At 47.0% G+C, this 19,336-nt stretch overlaps 1 protein-coding gene across 1 annotated transcript in view; it reads left to right on the forward strand.

Annotated features, from left to right (window-relative positions):
* The window catches only part of CASC1 (cancer susceptibility 1), a 1,039,813-nt gene that overhangs the window by 953,410 nt on the left and 67,067 nt on the right, over positions 1 to 19,336 (forward strand). The window contains exon 14 of the mRNA XM_029600147.1: positions 2,080 to 2,193. Coding sequence (XP_029456007.1) covers positions 2,080 to 2,193 — 114 coding nt within the window. The remainder of the gene's footprint in view (positions 1 to 2,079; positions 2,194 to 19,336) is intronic.

Consider the following 19,336-nt stretch of genomic DNA (forward strand, 5'->3'; position numbering starts at 1 on the left):
GTTCACAAGTCTCTGCAGGCTTGGAGCCCTGACTCTCCAAGCAAAAAGGACACAACAAAGAAGAGCCCTGTACTCCAGGAAGCAGAGGATAGTGGGTAATGAATAGGTAGGGAGGGGATGGAACAGGGAGCAGAAGCTATTTTCTGCCATTCACTGCTGCAGTGCTAGCTCACTGTTCCTACCCATTCCTTCAAGCTGTCCAGAGTACTGTCTGGTTGCTGTGGGGATATGAGGAGCTGGAGCAGTAAGCAAGAGATTTGAGGTATTATCCAAAATAGAACAGGAATCGGGAGGGGAGGATTTTGCTAGGGCTGCCAGCACTGAGGCATAGGAAGAACTTTCCTAAGGCACACTGGTTGAGAAGCACTGTTCTAAATGTTTTTCCCCCTTTTCTAGTTGAAGGCAGCCTGTAGCGAGTGATTCCCCACTTGTGAGGATTAACAACCTGTGTTTCCTCAGAAAAAGCAAAATTTGCTTAACTGTAAAATATGTTCTCCACATCCTCACAGAACCCTCCCCATTGCCCTTGGAGTTGGTTCCTATATGATAGCTAGATTAAGAACTGAAGGGGCCCACTGCAATGTCCACAAGAAGGATGGAAAGCACATATTCCATAGAGTATGCCAAAAGCTTTTTAAAGCTTTGGTGTAATCTTTATCAGCCAGGCTCTGTCAGATACCATCAACCACCTATGAATACTTACATTATTACATTTTACATTTATTAAAATTTATGAATTGCCTAACACTAAAAAATAGGTCTAGGCGATGAACAAAAATACATACATAAAACATAATAAAAATAGCCAAAGAACTAAAACAACAACATAAAACAAATATACAATAGACAATAAATGAAATTTAAAAAATCAAATTAAAACAAGTTAAAATGAACAGGTAATAATAAAAATCATAATGCATTAAAGATATGCTGCCTTAAACAGAAAGGTCTTTACACGTTCTTTAAAGCTTTTAGCCAAATCACACTGCTGTAACTCGTTTGGTAGAGAATTCCAGAGGGATGGGCTAGCAATTGAAAAAGAGCATTCTCGGGTGATATGTAAGTGCATGGCTTTAGGGGATGGAACATCTAATAAGCCCCATTGGGAAGAATGTAAATTTCCAGAGGGTTGGTAAAATTTCAAGAGAGCATTCGCCCATGGATAAGACTGATCAGTAAGCAGTTTAAAAATAGTCATAACAATTTTATATTTAATTCTCTCACCAATTGAGAGCCAGTGTAGCTCGATCAAAACTGGGGTAATATGATCAAATCATTTCAAACCGTTGATTAAGCAAGCAGCAGAGTTTAGCAAAAGCTGAAGTGGTCGTATTGTTAAGTATGGGAGGCCAATATAAAGACTATTACAGTAGTCCATAATTGAGAATATCGAAGATTGCAGTATGAAATTCTGGAGCATGTGAAAGTTTCTTAAGCCCAAACACAACACACAACCTGTAAAATCCTTTTCATATCACTTGACTGACTTGAGGTAAAAAAGAAAGGGTACTGTCGAAGACAATGCCAAGACTTTTGACTTGATTCTTGATTTGAAATTTAATTCTTCAAGCTGAATAATTTTTTTCTGGAAGCATATAGTAAGGACTAGATACCGCAAGAAACTGTTTAAGACATATTTAGTGAAAGCTACTGTGAACACCTTTTCCAGGTAATCAATTTTTGCTCTCAAAACCTCTTAATTAAAAACAGATATAATAGGGTTTTGAAAAGGAAATCAAGATAATGTGGCACTGATATTAATACTTGATTTTTGTATCAAAATCATTCAAAGGTTTCAAAATATACAAAAGTCAGAAGTACTTTCCAGCATTCACTTAGATAATATTTAAAACTTAGCAACTAAGAACTATTAAGGGAATTAGTAACAACCTAAAGGCTTACTACTGAACTTTTAGTTTAGTCAATCTTAAAATCCAGAGAGGTCAGTTGTATTAAATATATTATAAATTTCCTTGATAAATGGAAGTTTAAATCTATGTAATAAGTACAGTACTCATTTCAAAGGTGGGTTTCTGAAATCTAATGGTACAATAATAATTATGCCTTCTTCTACTGCAGAATAACCAAGCAGAAAAAGCAGCCTATGAACAGATGGCTCTCCTTTCACCCACTTACAGTTTCAGTTGGAGCAAATGGAATGCAGAATCTGGGTATGAACATATCGTTTTGAAGGTACAGTCCCTATAATATATGTTTCATTTTTCTTATACATTACTTTCATTCAAATCACTATACAGTCAATTTAATGAAAACTATTCACAAAAGAATGGTAGAGAGATTTCTTTAAAGCCAAATTAGCTACGTCTACAGGTGGAAATTTCAGCAAGTCATATTATACAACCTGTGGTCAGTTCTAGCCATGAGACTAGGCTTACTATTTCTAACCTGGCCAAAAGTACCATGGTATCTTCATGTCCATAGAGTACACAGGACCTCTGTCATCCTGCTCTCAGGCCGATGCAATATCGGGCCCTCCGGCCAGCGCACCACCATACGGGTATTGAACGCACATTTTGGATGTGCTAAATCTGCCCCTAATGTTATACTGTTATTAGCACGTCCATACCAGTACATAGCAAATAGCACCCATCACATTTAAATTGCATAGAAATGAGCTGAACAGCTATTGCTCCCCATGCAGTAACGTGTGCCTAAAACCTAATGCGACCATAACAAGTTTTTTTTACGAATGAAATTTAGTGCCATACCTATCCCTGGTGTTATGTTGGTGGTGCTATCAGTAGCAGATGGTAGCAGAAGTTCCTTAAAGATTTCCGTGTAATTTCTACCATTTCAACAATGGATTATATTCATTCTCATGTCCTGCTCACTTTTCTCTTGTGAGTGCAAGCGAGAATAAAGAATGTCAGGCAAAGAAAAGTGATTATTCAGGCAAACAATCCAGTGAATGTATGATAACAGGACCAGATGGTAGCACAGGTAAGCAAATAGCTCCATTAAACTTGGGATTGCTGTATGTTAGCAAACGGGTGCCCAAGTCCTGGATGTCCAGGTGAGGAACATGACCCGGGCATCTGATACGAACCTATACCCGGGCGCCCAAGCCCTGGATGTTCAGATGAGGAGAAGGACCTGGGCACCCAAAACAAGCCTGTACCCGGGTGCCCAAGTCCTGAAGGTCCAGGTGAGAAGTAGGACCCGGGCGCCTAATACGAGCCTGTACTTAGGTGCCTAAGTTCTGGTCGTCCGGGTAAGGAGCGCCTGTGGTTTGTCCATGGAGGCACAAATGCACATCCTTCTATTAAATGCTGGTTTTCCTGTTTATACTATCTACATGTGGCCTATTCCTTTGTCCTTCCATTCCCTCCATGTATTCAGGTTTGTAGGAGTCAGTTAGGGAAAGTTATAGTTACATAGATTAGTGGACAGTTGCTATTCTTACATGTTATCTTGAATTGCAAAGTGATAGTGACTTAGATTGGCCACTGTTGAACTGATGGGCTTGATAGGCCCTTGGTCTGACCAAAGTATGGCATGTCTTATGTTCCTTTGTTTGTACATACATCCTGGAGCCATCCATAGACCCTGCTGGCAACATATCATTTAGCCAAGGATAACCCTCCATGGATTGCCCGAGACAGATGTGGTGCAAAGATTTTAAGCCTTTATGGAGGACCTGCGCAGTGACCTTGACCCAGTCGCCTTTTGCAAGTATGCCGAGCCTGGGCTGCACTTTGCAGTTTTTCGCCCCTGGAAGTTTCCAAAACATTGTTGGTATCGCTTCTAGGATGGATCAGTCCTTAGTCTCCCGTCACTTAGAACAAATCTTGAGGGTGATGATGAAGTGGAAAAAGCAATACATCTGTTATCCCGAGGACCCAGCACAACTTCAGGAGATCCGGCGTAGTTTCTTCAAAATAGCGGAGATGTCCAATGTGTTGGGTGCGATAGACTGCACTCATATCACATTGACCCCGAAGTGGGAATAAGAGAATGCATTCTGCAACCTCAAGCAATTCCATTCCATGAATGTGCAGGTTGTATGTGATGCACACCTTCAAATACTGAATGTAGTATCAAGGTTTCATTGGAGCTGCCATGTTTCCTTCATCCTTGCCCATTCGTTGCTTGGAACCCATTTCCCATGGGGAAAATACGGTGATGGCTGGCTGCTTGGTAAGTAACATTTGCTTTGGGCTGGGGTTTTAGATAAGTGGGATGGAGGCATGCAGGGCCCAGCATGAGAACATTGGCCCATTGTTAAAAAATATGTATGTTTATTTATGAAAGTATTTCTGAACCACTGTATTCTTAGGGAGGTGGGGCAGATGTAAAATGAGTATATGCCAAATGGATTTGCGTCTGTGATGGCTAATGCAATATTTATTTCCCCATTTATGGGTGATGGCAGCTATGGCTGTAAGCTGTGGTTGCTACCTCCACTCCTATCCCCGTGCACAGTGGCCGAAAGGCATTATAATGAGGCACATACCAGCACAAGAAATGTCATTGAGCATACATTTGGCATGCTGAAAAGCCGATTCAGACGTTTGGACCAGTCTGGTGGTGCCCTGCAGTACAGTGCGGAAAAGATCACAAGCATTGTTATGGCCTGCTGCATGTTCCATAACATTGCTTTGTGCTTTGGGATGGAAGCAGAGGTTGCAAAACATTTGCCACCAGATCCACCTGTAGAACTGGCATCTGAGGTGGACAACACAGTGAGAGGCTCTGAGGTTCGCCAAAGGATCATCGTAGATTTTTTCTTATATAAGTTGTTAGCTATGATACCAATATACCCTTTCCATTTTTTAATATATTGATCCAGTAATAGCTGTAAAAAAATAGATCTAGTGACTTCATTGATCCAATTTTAGCCGTAAATTAATTGAATATCTTTAATGGAATCAGTCCTGTGGATTTATGTATCTGTGATCCCTATGTCCTTAACATCCTCGCAAGCATGAGCATCCCTCGCAGAAGCTAACCAGCTCCCATCACTGGGCGGGGTGTTGTAATATTATAGGGTCCATTCCCCTTCAGTTTTTTCCTGTTTCATACATGAATCCTCAGAGGCACCCCATGTGCTGGCCAATTTATCAAGGTCGCTGCCAAACAGGAAAGAGCCCTTAAAGGGCAATCTGGTGAGGCGTGTCTTTGAAGGCGCATCGGCTGACCATTTCTAGATCCAGAGCTGCCTCCTGGCAGCTACAGAGGATGAGATCCCCTTGGCTGTTGTCCGGACTATGTCGGATGCGGCATCCGTGTGGAACGAGAGAGCTGACTCCATGTCTGCTGCTGGAGCGTTGTTCCTGACCTGTGACAAACAGGAACGCGTCACCACTGTGCAGCAGGTTGCGATCCGCAAAGATACAGCTGCCACCTCAAAAGTCTGTTTCAGAATGGCGTCCAGTCGCCAGTCATGAGGCTCCTTGAGGGCCGCCCCCCCCTTCAACTGGAATGGTAGTGCGCTTGACCACAGCGCTAATCAAGGCGTCCACCTGAGGGCACGCCAACAGCTCCTGGATAGCCGGTGCCAGTGGGTACATGCCCGTCAGGGCCCGACCCCCTTTGAATGTTGCCGCTGGTGTAGCCCATTCTAAATCTATCAGTTGTTGTGCTGCTTGCAAGAATGGAAAATGGCGGGCTGTGGGATGAAGACCTTCCAGCAGGGGGTCCTGTGCAGAGGGTACCGTAGCACTGGGACCTGTAATATCCAACTCCGCCAGGCACTGAGACACCAGGTCCGAGAGATCCTCCTTAGGGAAGAACCGCCTCATGGTTCTATATGGCTCAATTCCTGAGGGAAGTTCCCCTTCGTCCGGGAGTTCGGACTCGTCCGGTGAAACCTCCTGGTCCGACTGATCCGGACTGTCTAGCGGCGGGAGGTCCCGCACACGATAAGGGCGTGAGGGTCCAGGAACAGGATCCGCTGGAGCCACAACCGCCGCAGCAGCCGCCGCAGTCGCAGCCACAGCAGAAACAGCAGGAACAGCAGGAACCGCAGGGCCTGGACGGGAAGCCGTTTGCATCTGTACAAAGGCATGAATCCCCTTAAAGAGATCCACCCAGGAAATTGAAGCGGTCTCTAATCGCTGGGGTACAAGATCCCCTGGGATTCCAGATTGGACGAGACTGCCCGCTAAATCCGGGGTAGCCCCTGGGGAACTGTCAGCAAATCGTGGCTGAGACTGGTCCTGGCCCGAGGGTCCCACGGCCTCCTCACATTGGGCACATAGGGAGTCTGACTCTTCACTGTGCGTGGCTCTAAGCTGGCATGTGGAGCAGAGGCCGAGGGCTTTAATGCCGGAGGCAGGAGGCGCCTCCGCTGAAGACGCTGAGGCGTTCTGTTCCATTGAAAAGTATGCGCTTAATGATATGCGGCAGCAATATACGCTTAATACAACAGGCGCACAATAATATGCGGCAGCAATATACGCTTAATACAACAGGCGCACAATAATAAGCGGCAGCAATATACGCTTAGTAGAACAGGCGCACAATAATATGCGGCAGCAATATACGCTTAATACAACAGGCGCACAATAATATGCGGCAGCAATATACGCTTAGTATAACATGCGCACAATAATATGCGGCAGCAATATACGCTTAATAGAACAGGCGCTTAATAATATGTGGGCAGCAATATACGCTCAATGATATTCAATATGCTCTCAGCAATAAGCGGTCAGCAATACACGCTCAATAGTATACAATATGCTCTCAGCAATATGCGGTCAGCAATACACGCTCAATAGTATACAATATGCTCTCAGCAATAAGCGGTCAGCAATACACGCTCAATGGTATTCAATATGCTCTCAGCAATATGCGGTCAGCAATACCTGCTCAATGGTATTCAATACGCGCTCAGCAATAAGCGGTCAGCAATACATGCTCAATAGTATACAATATGGGGTAGATTTTCAAACCGCGCGATTTGGAGTACTTTTGCTGGCGCATCAGGCGCAAACAAAAGTACGCTGGATTTTAGTAGATACGCGCGTAGCCGCTAAAATCCTGGATCGGCGCGCGCAAGGCTATCGATTCCGTATAGCCGGCGCGCGCCAAGCCGCGCAGCCTACCCCCGTTCCCTCCGAGGCCGCTCCGAAATCGGAGCGGCCTCGGAGGGAACTTTCTTTTGCCCTCCCCTCACCTTCCCCCCCCTTACCTTTGTCGGGGGATTTACGCCTCCTGGAGGGAGGGTACGGAGGGCGCGGCCACGCCCCCGGACTGCCCCGGGCCGTAACCACGCCCCCGGGCCCGCCCCCAAAACGCTGCCGACACACCCTCAAAACGCCGCGCCGACCGGGCCTGCCCCCGACACGCCCCCCTCAGAAACCCCAGGACTTACGCGAGTCCCGGGGCTCTGCGCGCGCCGGTAGGCCTATGTAAAATAGGCGCACCGGCGCGCAGGGCCCTGCTCACCTAAATCCGCCCAGATTTAGGCGGATTGAGGCGAGCAGGGCTCTTAAAATAAAACAAATAAAATCAAGAAACATAAAACAACAGTTATAATAGTAAAACCATAATAAAAGAATATTTTAAAACAACTGATAAACAAGAATTTCTATTAATTAAAATCATACATTTTTTACAATTTCCCAAACACCAATAAAATATTTCAAAACAGCACATATATCAAATAACATTCAATGATTAAAACTAATAAGGATTTTGAAAAGCCCCTGCTGTCCCCTTCTGTGGGAGCTCTTGATTTCCAGTCACCCTGATATTGTCTCTCTCTCACACATACTCACATGTCCATTCTCTCTCACACATACACTGTCACATACATACACATTCATGCTCTTGTATCCACCATAACCTCTCACTCTCACTGACACTGACACGCTCTCAGGCTCTAAGACACTCTCTCCCTCTCCACCCCCCCCTCACACACACAAACTCTTACTCCCTTAGACTTTCTCATAAACACTCATGCTCTCACACTCACTGGCTCCCTCACATACACACAAACACACACACCCAGGCAAGCTCCCAGTCATTATCACACACACACACACACACACACTGACCCCCAGGCAGGCTCCCATTCATTTTCACACCACTCCCTCCCCATCCCCCAGGCATGCACACATTCATTCTCATACACACAGACCCCCAGGCAGGCATCCATGCATTCACACACATACACCTCCAGGCTGAGTCCCATTCATGTACATGCACACACTAAAGGCAGACCCCCCTCTCTTTCTTTTGCCAGCAACCTCGGAACCTCTCTCATTCCTCTGCTGCCACTGTCACTGCTGCCACATGGCTATTGGGGAGGCGCCGATTGCTGCTACTGCACTGAAGCCCATTCTGCTTCCTCCTCTGTGCAGGCCCCATGGGCTTCCACTTTCTCCATGCTGATCTTGTACATTTTGAGATCTGCATAGAGAAAGTGCTATTCTTGCACATTCCCAAAGATTACATGTGCCAATCACTAAAAAGTAATTTATTTATTTTTTTTTACCTTTGTTGTCTGATCTTAGTTTTCTAATTGGTTGGTCACAGGCTTTTTTTTTTTTTTTTACCTTCCCTTTCTTATTTTTTTCCACCTTCCCTTTCTTATTTTTTTGCCAATTCCTTAAGAACATAAGAACATGCCATACTGGGTCAGACCAAGGGTCCATCAAGCCCAGCATCCTGTTTCCAACAGTGGCCAATCCAGGCCATAAGAACCTGGCAAGTACCCAAAAACTAAAGGGTAGATTTTAAAAAATTGCGCGATCGCGTACTTTTGTTTGCGCACCAGGCGCAAACAAAAGTACGCTGGATTTTATAAGATACGCGCGTAGCCACGCGTATCTTATAAAATCCGGGATCGGCGCGCGCAAGGGGGTGCACATTTGTGCAACCTGCGCGCGCCAAGCCCAGCGCGCACTGCCTGTTCTCTCCGAGGCCGCTCCGATTTCGGAGCGGCCTCGGAGGGAACTTTCCTTCGCCCTCTCCCCACCTTCCCCTCCCTTCCCCTACCTAACCCACCCCCCTGGCCCTATCTAAACCCCCCCTTACCTTTATTCCACGATTTACGCCTGCGAAAAGCAGACGTAAATCTGTGCGCATTGGCCGGCTGCCCGCTCTGTGTTCCGGTCCTGGGGGCTGGTCCGGAGGCTGCGGCCATGCCCCCGGAACGCCCCCGGGCCGAAACCACACCCGCGTTGCCGCCCCCAAAACGCCGCATCACACCCCCGAAACGCCGCGTCATTCGGCCACGCCCCTGACACGCCCCCTTCCACCCCTTTTAAAAACCCCCGGGACTTATGCGCATCCCGGGGCTCTGCGCGCGCCAGCGGCCTATGCAAAATAGGCGCGCCGGCGCGTGCAGGGCATTTAAAATCCGACCCCCAGTCTCTTCCATGTTACCATTGCTAGTAATAGCAGTGGTTATTATCTAAGTCAACTTAATTAATAGCAGGTAATGGACTTCTCCTCCAAGAAATTATCCAATCCTTTTTTAAACACAGCTATACTAACTGCACTAACCACATCTTCTGGCCACAAATTCCAGAGTTTAATTGTGCGTTGAATGAAAAAGAACTTTCTCCGATTAGTTTTAAATATGCCACATGCTAACTTCATGGAGTGCCCCCTAGTCTTTCTGTTATCCGAAAGAGTAAAAAACCGATTCACATGTTTATTAACTCCTTCAAAAAAGTGAAGCAAATTTGTGAGGCAAGACTTGCCTTGAGTAAATCCATGCTGACTTTGTTCCATTAAACCATGTCTTTCTATATGTTCTGTGATTTTGATGTTTAGAATACTTTCCACTATTTTTCCTGGCACTGAAGTCAGGTTAACCGGTCTGTAGTTTCCCGGATTGCCCCTGGAGCCCTTTTTAAATATGGGGGTTACATTAGCTATCCTCCAGTCTTCAGGTACAATGGATGATTTTAATGCCAGGTTACAAATTTTTACTAATAGGTCTGAAATTTCATTTTTTAGTTCCTTCAGAACGCTGTGGTGTATGCCATCCGTTCCAGGTGATTTACTACTCTTAAGTTTGTCAATCAGGTCTACCACATCTTCTAGGTTCACCGTGATTTGGTTCAGTCCATCTGATTCATTACCCATGAAAATCTTCTCCAGTATGGGTACCTCCCCAACATCCTCTTCAGTAAACACAGAAGCAAACAAATCATTGAATCTTTCCGCGATGGCCTTATCTTCTCTAAGTGCCCCTTTAACCCCTCGATCATCTAACGGTCCAACTGACACCCTTACAGTCTTTCTGCTTCAGATATATTTAAAAAAAGTTTTACTGTGAGTTTTTGCCTCTACAGCCAACTTCTTTTCAAAGTCTCGCTTAGCCTGTCTTATCAATGTCTTACATTTAACTTGCCAATGTTTATGCTTTATCCTATTTTCTTCTGTTGGATGCTTCTTCCAATTTTTGAATGAAGATCTTTTGGCTAAAATAGCTTCTTTCACCTCCCCTTTTAACCATGCCGGTAATCGTTTTGCCTTCTTCCGCCTTTCTTAATGTGTGGAATACATCTGGATTGTGCTTCTAGGATGGTATTTTTTTTAACAATGACCACGCCTCTTGCACACTTTTTACTTTTGTAGCTGCTTCTTTCAGTTTTTTTTCTAACTATTTTTCTCATTTTATCAAAGTTTCCCTTTTGAAAGTTTAGCACGAGAGCCATGGATTTGCTTACTGTCCCCCTTCCAGTCATTAAATCAAATTTGATCATATTATGATCACTATTGCCAAGTAGCCCCACCACCGTTACCTCTCTCACCAAATCCTGTTCTCCACTCCACTGAGAATTAGATCTAAAATTGCTCCCTCTCTCGTCGGTTCCTGAACCAATTGCTCCATAAAGCTATCATTTATTCCATCCAGAAACTTTATCTCTCTAGCGTGTCCCGATGATACATTTAGCCAGTCAATATTGGGGTAATTGAAGTCTCCCATTATTACCGCACTACCAATTTGGTTAGCTTCCCTAATTTCTCTTAGCATTTCACTGTCAGTCTCACCTGACAGTGAAATGACAGTCTCACCTGACAGAGTATACTACTGTCCATCTTGACCAGATGGACAGTAGTATACTCCTATCACTATAGTCTTCCCTGACACACAAGGGATTTCTACCCATAAAGATTCAATTGTGCATTTAGTCTCATGCAGGATGTTTATCCTGTTGCACTGTATGCCATCCTGGACATAAAGCACCACACCACCTCCAGGGTGCTCCTCTCTATCAATGCAATATAGTTTGTACCCCGGTATAGCACTGTCCCATTGATTGTCCTCCATCCACCATGTCTCTGAGATGCCAATTAAGTCTGTTATCATTCACTGCTATACATTCTAATTCTCCCATCTTACTTCTTAGACTTCTGGCATTAGCATTCAAACATTTCAAAGTTTGTTTTTTGTTTGTATTTTCATTTTGCTTTTTAATTGATAGGGATAAGTTAGAATTTTTTAGCTCAGGTGAGTTTTTAGTTACAGGCACTTGGACTACTTTTCTTATTATTGGAACCTCACTGTTGGGATGCCATAATTCTAATGCATCATTAGTATCCTTTGAAGATACCTCTCTCCGAACCATGCGCTGCTGAGCAACTGTCGGCTTTCCCCTTTGTTCTAGTTTAAAAGCTGCTCTATCTCCTTTTTAAAGGTTAGCGCCAGCAGTCTGGTTCCACCTTGGTTAAGGTGGAGCCCATCCCTTCCCCAAAAGGTTCCCCAGGTCCTAACAAAACTGAATCCCTTTTCCTTGCACCATTGTCTCATCCACGCATTGAGACTCTGGAGCTCTGCCTGCCTCTGGTGACCTGCACGTGGAACAGGGAGCATTTCGGAGAATGCTACCCTGGAAGTTCTGGATTTAAGTTTTCTACCTAAGATCCTAAATTTGGCTTCCAGAACCTCCCTCCCACATTTTCCTATGTCGTTGGTGCCCACATGTACCACGACAGCCGGCTCCCCCCCAGCACTGTGGCGTGAGGTCCGCCACCTTTGCACCAGGTAGGCATGTTACCAGGCGATCCTCATGCCCACCAGCCACCCAGCTGTCTACATTCCTAATAATCGAATCACCAACTATGACGGCCGACCTAACCCTTCCCTCCTGGGCAGTAAGCCTTGGGGAGATATCCCTCCTGGGCAGTAGGCCTTGGGGAGATATCTCTCCATCTTCTTCCCTCAAACACACAGTCAGATTCTCATTCTCACATGCATTTCTCTCTCTCACACACACACAGGCTTTCACTGTCACATGCTCTCTCTCATAAAATCATTCATACACACAGGCTCTCACTGTCACATGCTGTCTCTCTCACACAAACAGAGGCTCTCACATGCTGTCTTTGCAAACATTCAGGTCCTCACTCCCACACACAGTCTCTCAATTCTTCTCACAGGACAAGCAGGATGGTTGTCCTCACAAATGGGTGACATCGAGGATGGAGCCCAACCACGGAAAACTTCTGTCAAAGTTTCAGGAACTTTGACTGGCCCCTTCAGTCTTCTTTTTTCCGCGCAGCAGTAGCCACGCGGTGAAAGAGCTCTTAACCACGTTCCTGACAGGAATTTAAGAATTTACTTCTTTAAAGAAAAATTTGCCCCTCAGGGGTCTCCCTTCGATAAATTTTTCAACCCGCGGAACTTCGGTAAGTTTTGCCGTCGTTTTCTTCGACTACCGTCGACTTTGGCCCTTGAGGCCCGTTGGCAGTCAACAGTGCCGCGGCTAAATTTTTGGCCTTCTGCCATGGCGTCGGGTTTCCGTCGTTGCCCGGACTGTACCCGAACTATGTCAATCACAGACCCTCATAGAGTCTGTGTTTTGTGCTTAGGGAGTGAGCATGATGTTCTGACTTGCACCAAATGTGCCCTAATGACACCAAAAGGTCGCAAAGCCAGAATGGAGAAGATGGGGCTCCTCTTCCATGTCCGCACCCCAATGCCATCGATTGCATCGACGTCATCGGAACCGGCACCGTCGAGGTCTCATCATCATCGACAACCCTTCGGTGACCGTCCGCCTTCGGTGACCTCACGGCCATCGAAAGGAGAAACATCGCCATCGACGTCATAAGTCTCGGCCAGTCGAGGAATCGACGTCATCGACCTCTGCACCGACCAAGCCACCGACAAAGAAGCCTCGATCAGAGGTGGCACCGTCCCCTCTTGTTTCGCAGGCACCGAGGCAACCCTCACCCCCTTTGGGTTTGGGAGCCGCGATTCCACCGGTGACGGTGGTCCCTCCGGCTCAGCCTCAGCCTCCCTCTCCCGTCGAGCCGGGTCTTGTTACCCCTGGTCTCCGGGCAGAACTGGACCGGCTGGTCCAGGAGGCCATCGACAAGGCGATGCAACGGTTCCAGACTCCTCCGGCACCGACTCTGGCACCGAGAGTGGAACCGGTCACCGAGCCGATTGCAGCAGCACTGGCTCCGCTGCTAAACCGGATGGAAGCGCTCATGACAGCCCTTCCACCGGTGATACCTGTGTCACCGACACCGGCAAGACCGCTGTCACCGACAGGTTTTTCATCAAGTGGAGAAACACCGTATCGAATTCCCCCTTCGGGGATAGTTCCATCAGTGCCAGGTCGTCCCTCGCCACCGATCTCTTCCTCGGGGGCGATACGCACCTCCTCTCCACCGAGGTTTCCGATGCCGGCACCGATTCCATCGAGACCGGCACCGGTTCCTTCGATGCCGGCACCGGCACCGATTCCGACATCGATTCCATTGAGAGTATTCTCGATGCCCCCGGTGGTTCCTTCCAATTTCTCGGAGCCTCAACCAGTGCCTTCAGGTGTTCAACCCCCTTGTGCTCCTACAGGTCACCAACCTGATCCTTACGACACTTGGGGTGATGATACCTCTACTGACACTGATGATTTGCCTTCACCACCTTCTCCTACGGGAAGTAGAAAGTGTTCTCCACCTGAGGACCTCTCTTTCATTAACTTTGTGAAGGAAATGTCGGAGTTGGTTCCTTTCCAACTCCAGTCTGAACACGATGACAGGCACCAGATGATGGAATTACTCCAGTTCCTGGATGCCCCAAAAGTCATTACCTCTATTCCAATTCATCAGGTTTTCCTAGACCTTCTAAAGAAGAATTGGGAATCTCCTGGGTCTGTTGCTCCCGTAAACAAAAAAGCTGACTCTACCTATCTCGTACAGTCAGCACCTGGTTTTCAAAAACCACAATTGGACCATCATTCTGTAGTCGTAGAATCAGCTCAAAAGAAAGCTAAACGACTAAAACCATACTCTTCCATACCTCCTACTAAGGAAAATAAATTCCTTGATAGTATAGGTAGAAAGGTATATCAAGGAGCAATGCTGATTTCCAGGATAGCTTCTTATCAGCTCTATATGACTCAATATAATAGAGTCATTCTAAAACAAATGCAGGACTATTCAGACACCTTTCCAGAACAGTTCCAGCCACAGCTTCAATCCCTTCTCGACAAAGGGTTTGAAGCGGGGAAGCATGAAATAAGAACAGCTTATGACATATTTGATGCTTCCACTAGACTTTCTGCTACAGCTATTTCTGCTAGACGCTGGGCTTGGCTCAAGTCAACTGACCTTCGTCCAGAAGTTCAAGATAGGCTTTCTGACTTACCTTGTCTTGGGGATAATTTGTTCGGTGAGCAAATTCAGCAAATTGTTGCTGAACTAAAGGATCACCATGAGACCCTTAAATAGCTCTCATCCATTCCTCCTGACTTGCCTTCTAAGCAGCCGTTTAGAAAAGACTCCAAAAAGTCTTTCTTCCGGCCACGAAAGTATTATCCCCCGTCCTCTAAGCCTCGGCCTGCAAGGTCTTATCACAAGACTCAACCTCGCCAGACTCGAAAACAAAAGCCCGCAGCAGCTCCACCACCTGGCCCTGCGGCGGGTTTTTGACTCTCACTTAGAGAGCACTTGCCAAACCCCTCTTCCAGCTATACCAGTAGGAGGTCGGCTGTGCCACTTTCTAGAAAGGTGGCGTCATATCACCACAGATCAGTAGGTGATAGCTATAATCGCACAAGGTTACCATCTCAACTTCCTGACCCTCCCTCTGAACTCCCCACCCCTGCAGCCGTGGAGTCTCTCCGATCACTCTATTCTGTTAGAGCAGGAAGTTTCTCTTCTCCTTCAATCAAATTCTATAGAACCCGTTCCTCCCTTACAACAAGGACTGGGGTTCTACTCCAGGTACTTCCTGATCCCAAAAACGTCAGGGGGGCTTCGTCCCATCCTGGACCTACGGGCCCTCAACAAGTACCTTCACAAGGAGAAGTTCAAGATGGTAACCCTGGGCGCACTTCTCCCTCTGCTGCAAAAAGGGGATTGGCTATGCTCTCTAGACCTGAAAGACGCATATACCCACATTGCGATCACACAATCTCATCGCAAATACCTGCGTTTTCTAGTAGGCCGAAATCACTACCAATATCGTGTATTACCTTTCGGCCTGGCATCCGCACCACGAGTGTTTACCAAGTGCCTCGTGGTGGTTGCAGCGTTCCTAAGGAAGGAAGGTGTCCACGTCTACCCCTACCTGGACGATTGGTTGATCAGGGCCCCAACCCAGCAACTTGCTCGGTCCTCCCTGACCCTAACAATTCAAACTTTGCTTTCTCTAGGGTTTCTTGTCAATTACGAGAAATCCTACTTAGTCCCATCTCAAACCTTATCCTTCATTGGGGCAGACTTGGACACCTTACAGGCAAAAGCCTTCCTTCCTCATCAACGGGTCCAAACCCTGGTGTCCCTAGCTCGCCAGCTGCAGTCTCAACACACAGCCACAGCTCGCCAATTCCTCGTTCTTCTGGGACACATGGCCTCCTCGTTTATGTGACTCCCACGGCCCGATTGGCCATGAGAGTCACACAATGGACTCTGAGACACCAATGGACTCAAGCTGTTCAGCCTCTGTCCTCCATGGTACGCATCTCCAACGCTCTTCGTCTGTCTCTTGCCTGGTGGACGAATCAATTCAACCTCCTAAAGGGCTTGCCCTTTCTTCCACCAGATCCTCAGGTCATCCTCACCACCGACGCTTCCAACATCGGTTGGGGAGCCCATGTCAACAATCTACAAACTCAAGGATTCTGGTCACTAGAGGAAGCCAAACACCAGATAAATTTCCTGGAGCTCCGAGCAATTCGCTATGCTCTCAGGACTTTTCAAGATTGCCTATCGAACCATGCAATCTTAATCCAGACAGACAACCAGGTGGCTATGTGGTACATAAACAAGCAGGGGGGCACAGGCTCCTTCCTTCTGTGTCAGGAAGCTGCGCAGATTTGGGCAGAAGCCCTCTCCCGCTCCATGTACCTCAGGGCCATCTACCTGCCGGGAGTAGACAATGTACTGGCAGACCAGCTGAACCGTGTCTTCCAACCACACGATTGGTCACTCAATCCTCTGGTAGCGACCTCTCTATTTCACAAGTGGGGTTATCCCCACATAGACCTCTTTGCATCCCCTCAGAACCACAAAGTGGACAATTACTGCTCTCTCATTCGGAGCCAGCACTTTCGGCCGAGGGATGCATTCTCCCTCACGTGGACGACCGGTCTACTCTATGCATTCCCTCCACTTCCTCTTCTGTTGAAGACTCTCGTGAAGCTCCGCCAGGACAGGGGAACCATGATCCTAATAGCACCGCACTGGCCACGCCAAGTGTGGTTTCCCATACTCCAGGATCTCTCCATCCGCAGGCACATTCCTCTGGGAAAGGACCCGCATCTGCTCACTCAAAACGACGGATGCCTCCTCCATCCCAACCTCCAAGCCTTGTCCCTGACGGCATGGATGTTGAAAGGTTAGTCCTTCAGCCATTTAACCTTTCGGATTCGGTTTCTCGTGTCTTGATAGCTTCACGAAAGCCTTCGACAAGAAAATCTTACTCATACAAATGGAAAAGGTACACATCATGGTGCACTTCTCAGTCCCTTGATCCCCTTTCCTGTCCAATCTCTAAATTCTTGGACTATTTATGTCACCTATCAGAATCAGGTCTAAAGACCTCTTCTATAAGGATGCATGTCAGTGCGGTAGCCGCCTTCCATAAAGGTATCGGGGGTATTCCTATTTCAGTACAACCCCTGGTAACACGCTTTCTTAAAGGCTTGCTCCATTTGAAGCCACCTTTACGTCCTCCGGCCCCATCTTGGGACCTTAATCTGGTTCTTGGTCGCCTTATGAAACCACCTTTCGAACCTCTTCACTCCTGTGACCTAAAATATCTCACATGGAAAGTATTATTCCTTTTGGCTGTTACTTCAGCTCGCAGGGTTAGTGAATTACAGGCCCTAGTTACCTATCCGCCTTACACTAAACTCCTGCAGGACCGGGCGGTACTCCGCACTCACCCTAAATTTTTGCCTAAGGTACTTTCGGAGTTTCATATCAATCAATCCATCATACTACCTATCTTCTTTCCCAGGCCCCACTCCAACTCCGGGGAACAGACTCTGCATACCCTAGACTGTAAACGAGCTCTAGCTTTTTATCTAGACCGTACAGTTTCTCACAGGAAGAGCACTCAATTATTCGTCTCTTTCCATCCTAACAAGTTAGGACAACCTGTGGGTAAGCAGGCTCTTTCCTCCTGGTTGGCGGACTGCATTTCCTTTTGCTATCAGCAAGCTGCATTCCTTTCCAAGACCGTGTCAAAGCACACTCTGTGAGGGCCATGGCAACTTCAGTAGCTCACCTTCAATCGGTGCCGCTTCCTGACATCTGCAAAGCTGCAACCTGGAGTTCCCTCCATACTTTTGCAACCCACTATTGTCTGGATAAAGCTGGAAGACAGGATTCCATCTTCGGCCAATCTGTCTTGCGTAACCTTTTTCCAACATGATGTACCAACACCCTTCCACCTTCCCAGTAGGGTGCGGATGCCCTTTCCCAAATTACACCCCAGTTGTTGTGCCTGTTGCACGCCGTTGGGTGCATTTGGTGCAAGTCAGGACATCCTCAGCTCGGTACTCACCCATTTGTGAGGACAACCATCCTGCTTGTCCTGTGAGAAAGCAAATGTTGCTTACCTGATGTAACAGGTGTTCTCACAGGACAGCAGGATGTTAGTCCTCACGAAACCCGCCCGCCACCCCGCGGTGTTGGGTTCGTTTATTTTACTTTTTAGGCACTGCCTGTAGCTATAAAAAGAAGACTGAAGGGAGACCCCTGCTGGCTGCAGGGTTAGTGCCGTGCTGGGCATGCCCAGTAGGGGCCAGTCAAAGTTCCTGAAACTTTGACAGAAGTTTTCCGTGGTTGGGCTCCATCCTCGATGTCACCCATTTGTGAGGACTAACATCCTGCTGTCCTGTGAGAACACCTGTTACATCAGGTAAGCAACATTTGCTATCTCATACACGCACATACACACACTCTACAGACCCTCATCCTCTCTCTCATCTCTGGGCCTCCTCTTCGCGGGTCGCCACAGGATGGGCTCTGCAGCGGCCCTGATCTTCTCGGGCTGCTTCCTCTTCTCGGGACTTGGGATTCGTGGTGGCCCCATAAGCACTGCTCCTCTTCTGCACGCGCTGATGCTCCTCCTCCTTCCTGCCCGCGCGGCTCCGGCAATGTTTTCTTCCGGGGCCATGCGGGCAGGAAGGAGGAGGAGCACCTCGAACTACGGCAAGAAGAATGCCTAAAAACTTTCAAGCGGAAGCTTAAGACCTGGCTCTTCACTAAAGCATACACCTAAATTCTCCTCTCTCCCATCTATGTTCCCCTCAAGACCTGTCTTACCCTAAAGCTTACACCTAACCTCCCCTTTCTCTTTAACGCGTTTCCCTACCCCCCTTCCCATCCCTTCTCCCCCCTCCCTTCTCCTCCCTTTCACTCTATTTCTGCCCAAATGTTATATCTTATGTTATTCCCTATTATTGTACATATTGTACATATTTGCAAACTTTGCTTACAATAATTTAATAATTTAACACTATTTCCCTTTATATCTCCCCCCCCCCCCTTTTTCATTCACTCTCTTGGTAATATGTTATCTTTACACTATGCTAAACTTTATATTTCCCCACTCCTTTCAATTACTTTCTTGTTAATATGTTATATCTATACTATGTTAAATTTATTCGATGTAAAATGCCACCCCAGGCATCTGTTTTATGTTATGCTGTGAACCGATATGATATCCTTGATGAATGTCGGTATATAAAACCGTTAAATAAATAATAAAATAAATGTTTAGACGCGACCTTTTTCTTCAGGCCGTGCTCCACCATGGCCCTGCCGATTTTCTTGCTCTGTGTATCCAGCTCACAGCACGCGGCTGATGCTCCTCCTCCTTCCTGCCTGTGCGGCTCTGGAAACGTTTACTTCTGGGGCCGCGCAGGCAAGGAGGAGGAGGAGCATC

Source organism: Rhinatrema bivittatum, chromosome 4, assembly GCF_901001135.1.
Source record: "Rhinatrema bivittatum chromosome 4, aRhiBiv1.1, whole genome shotgun sequence".
NCBI lineage: Eukaryota > Metazoa > Chordata > Amphibia > Gymnophiona > Rhinatrematidae > Rhinatrema > Rhinatrema bivittatum.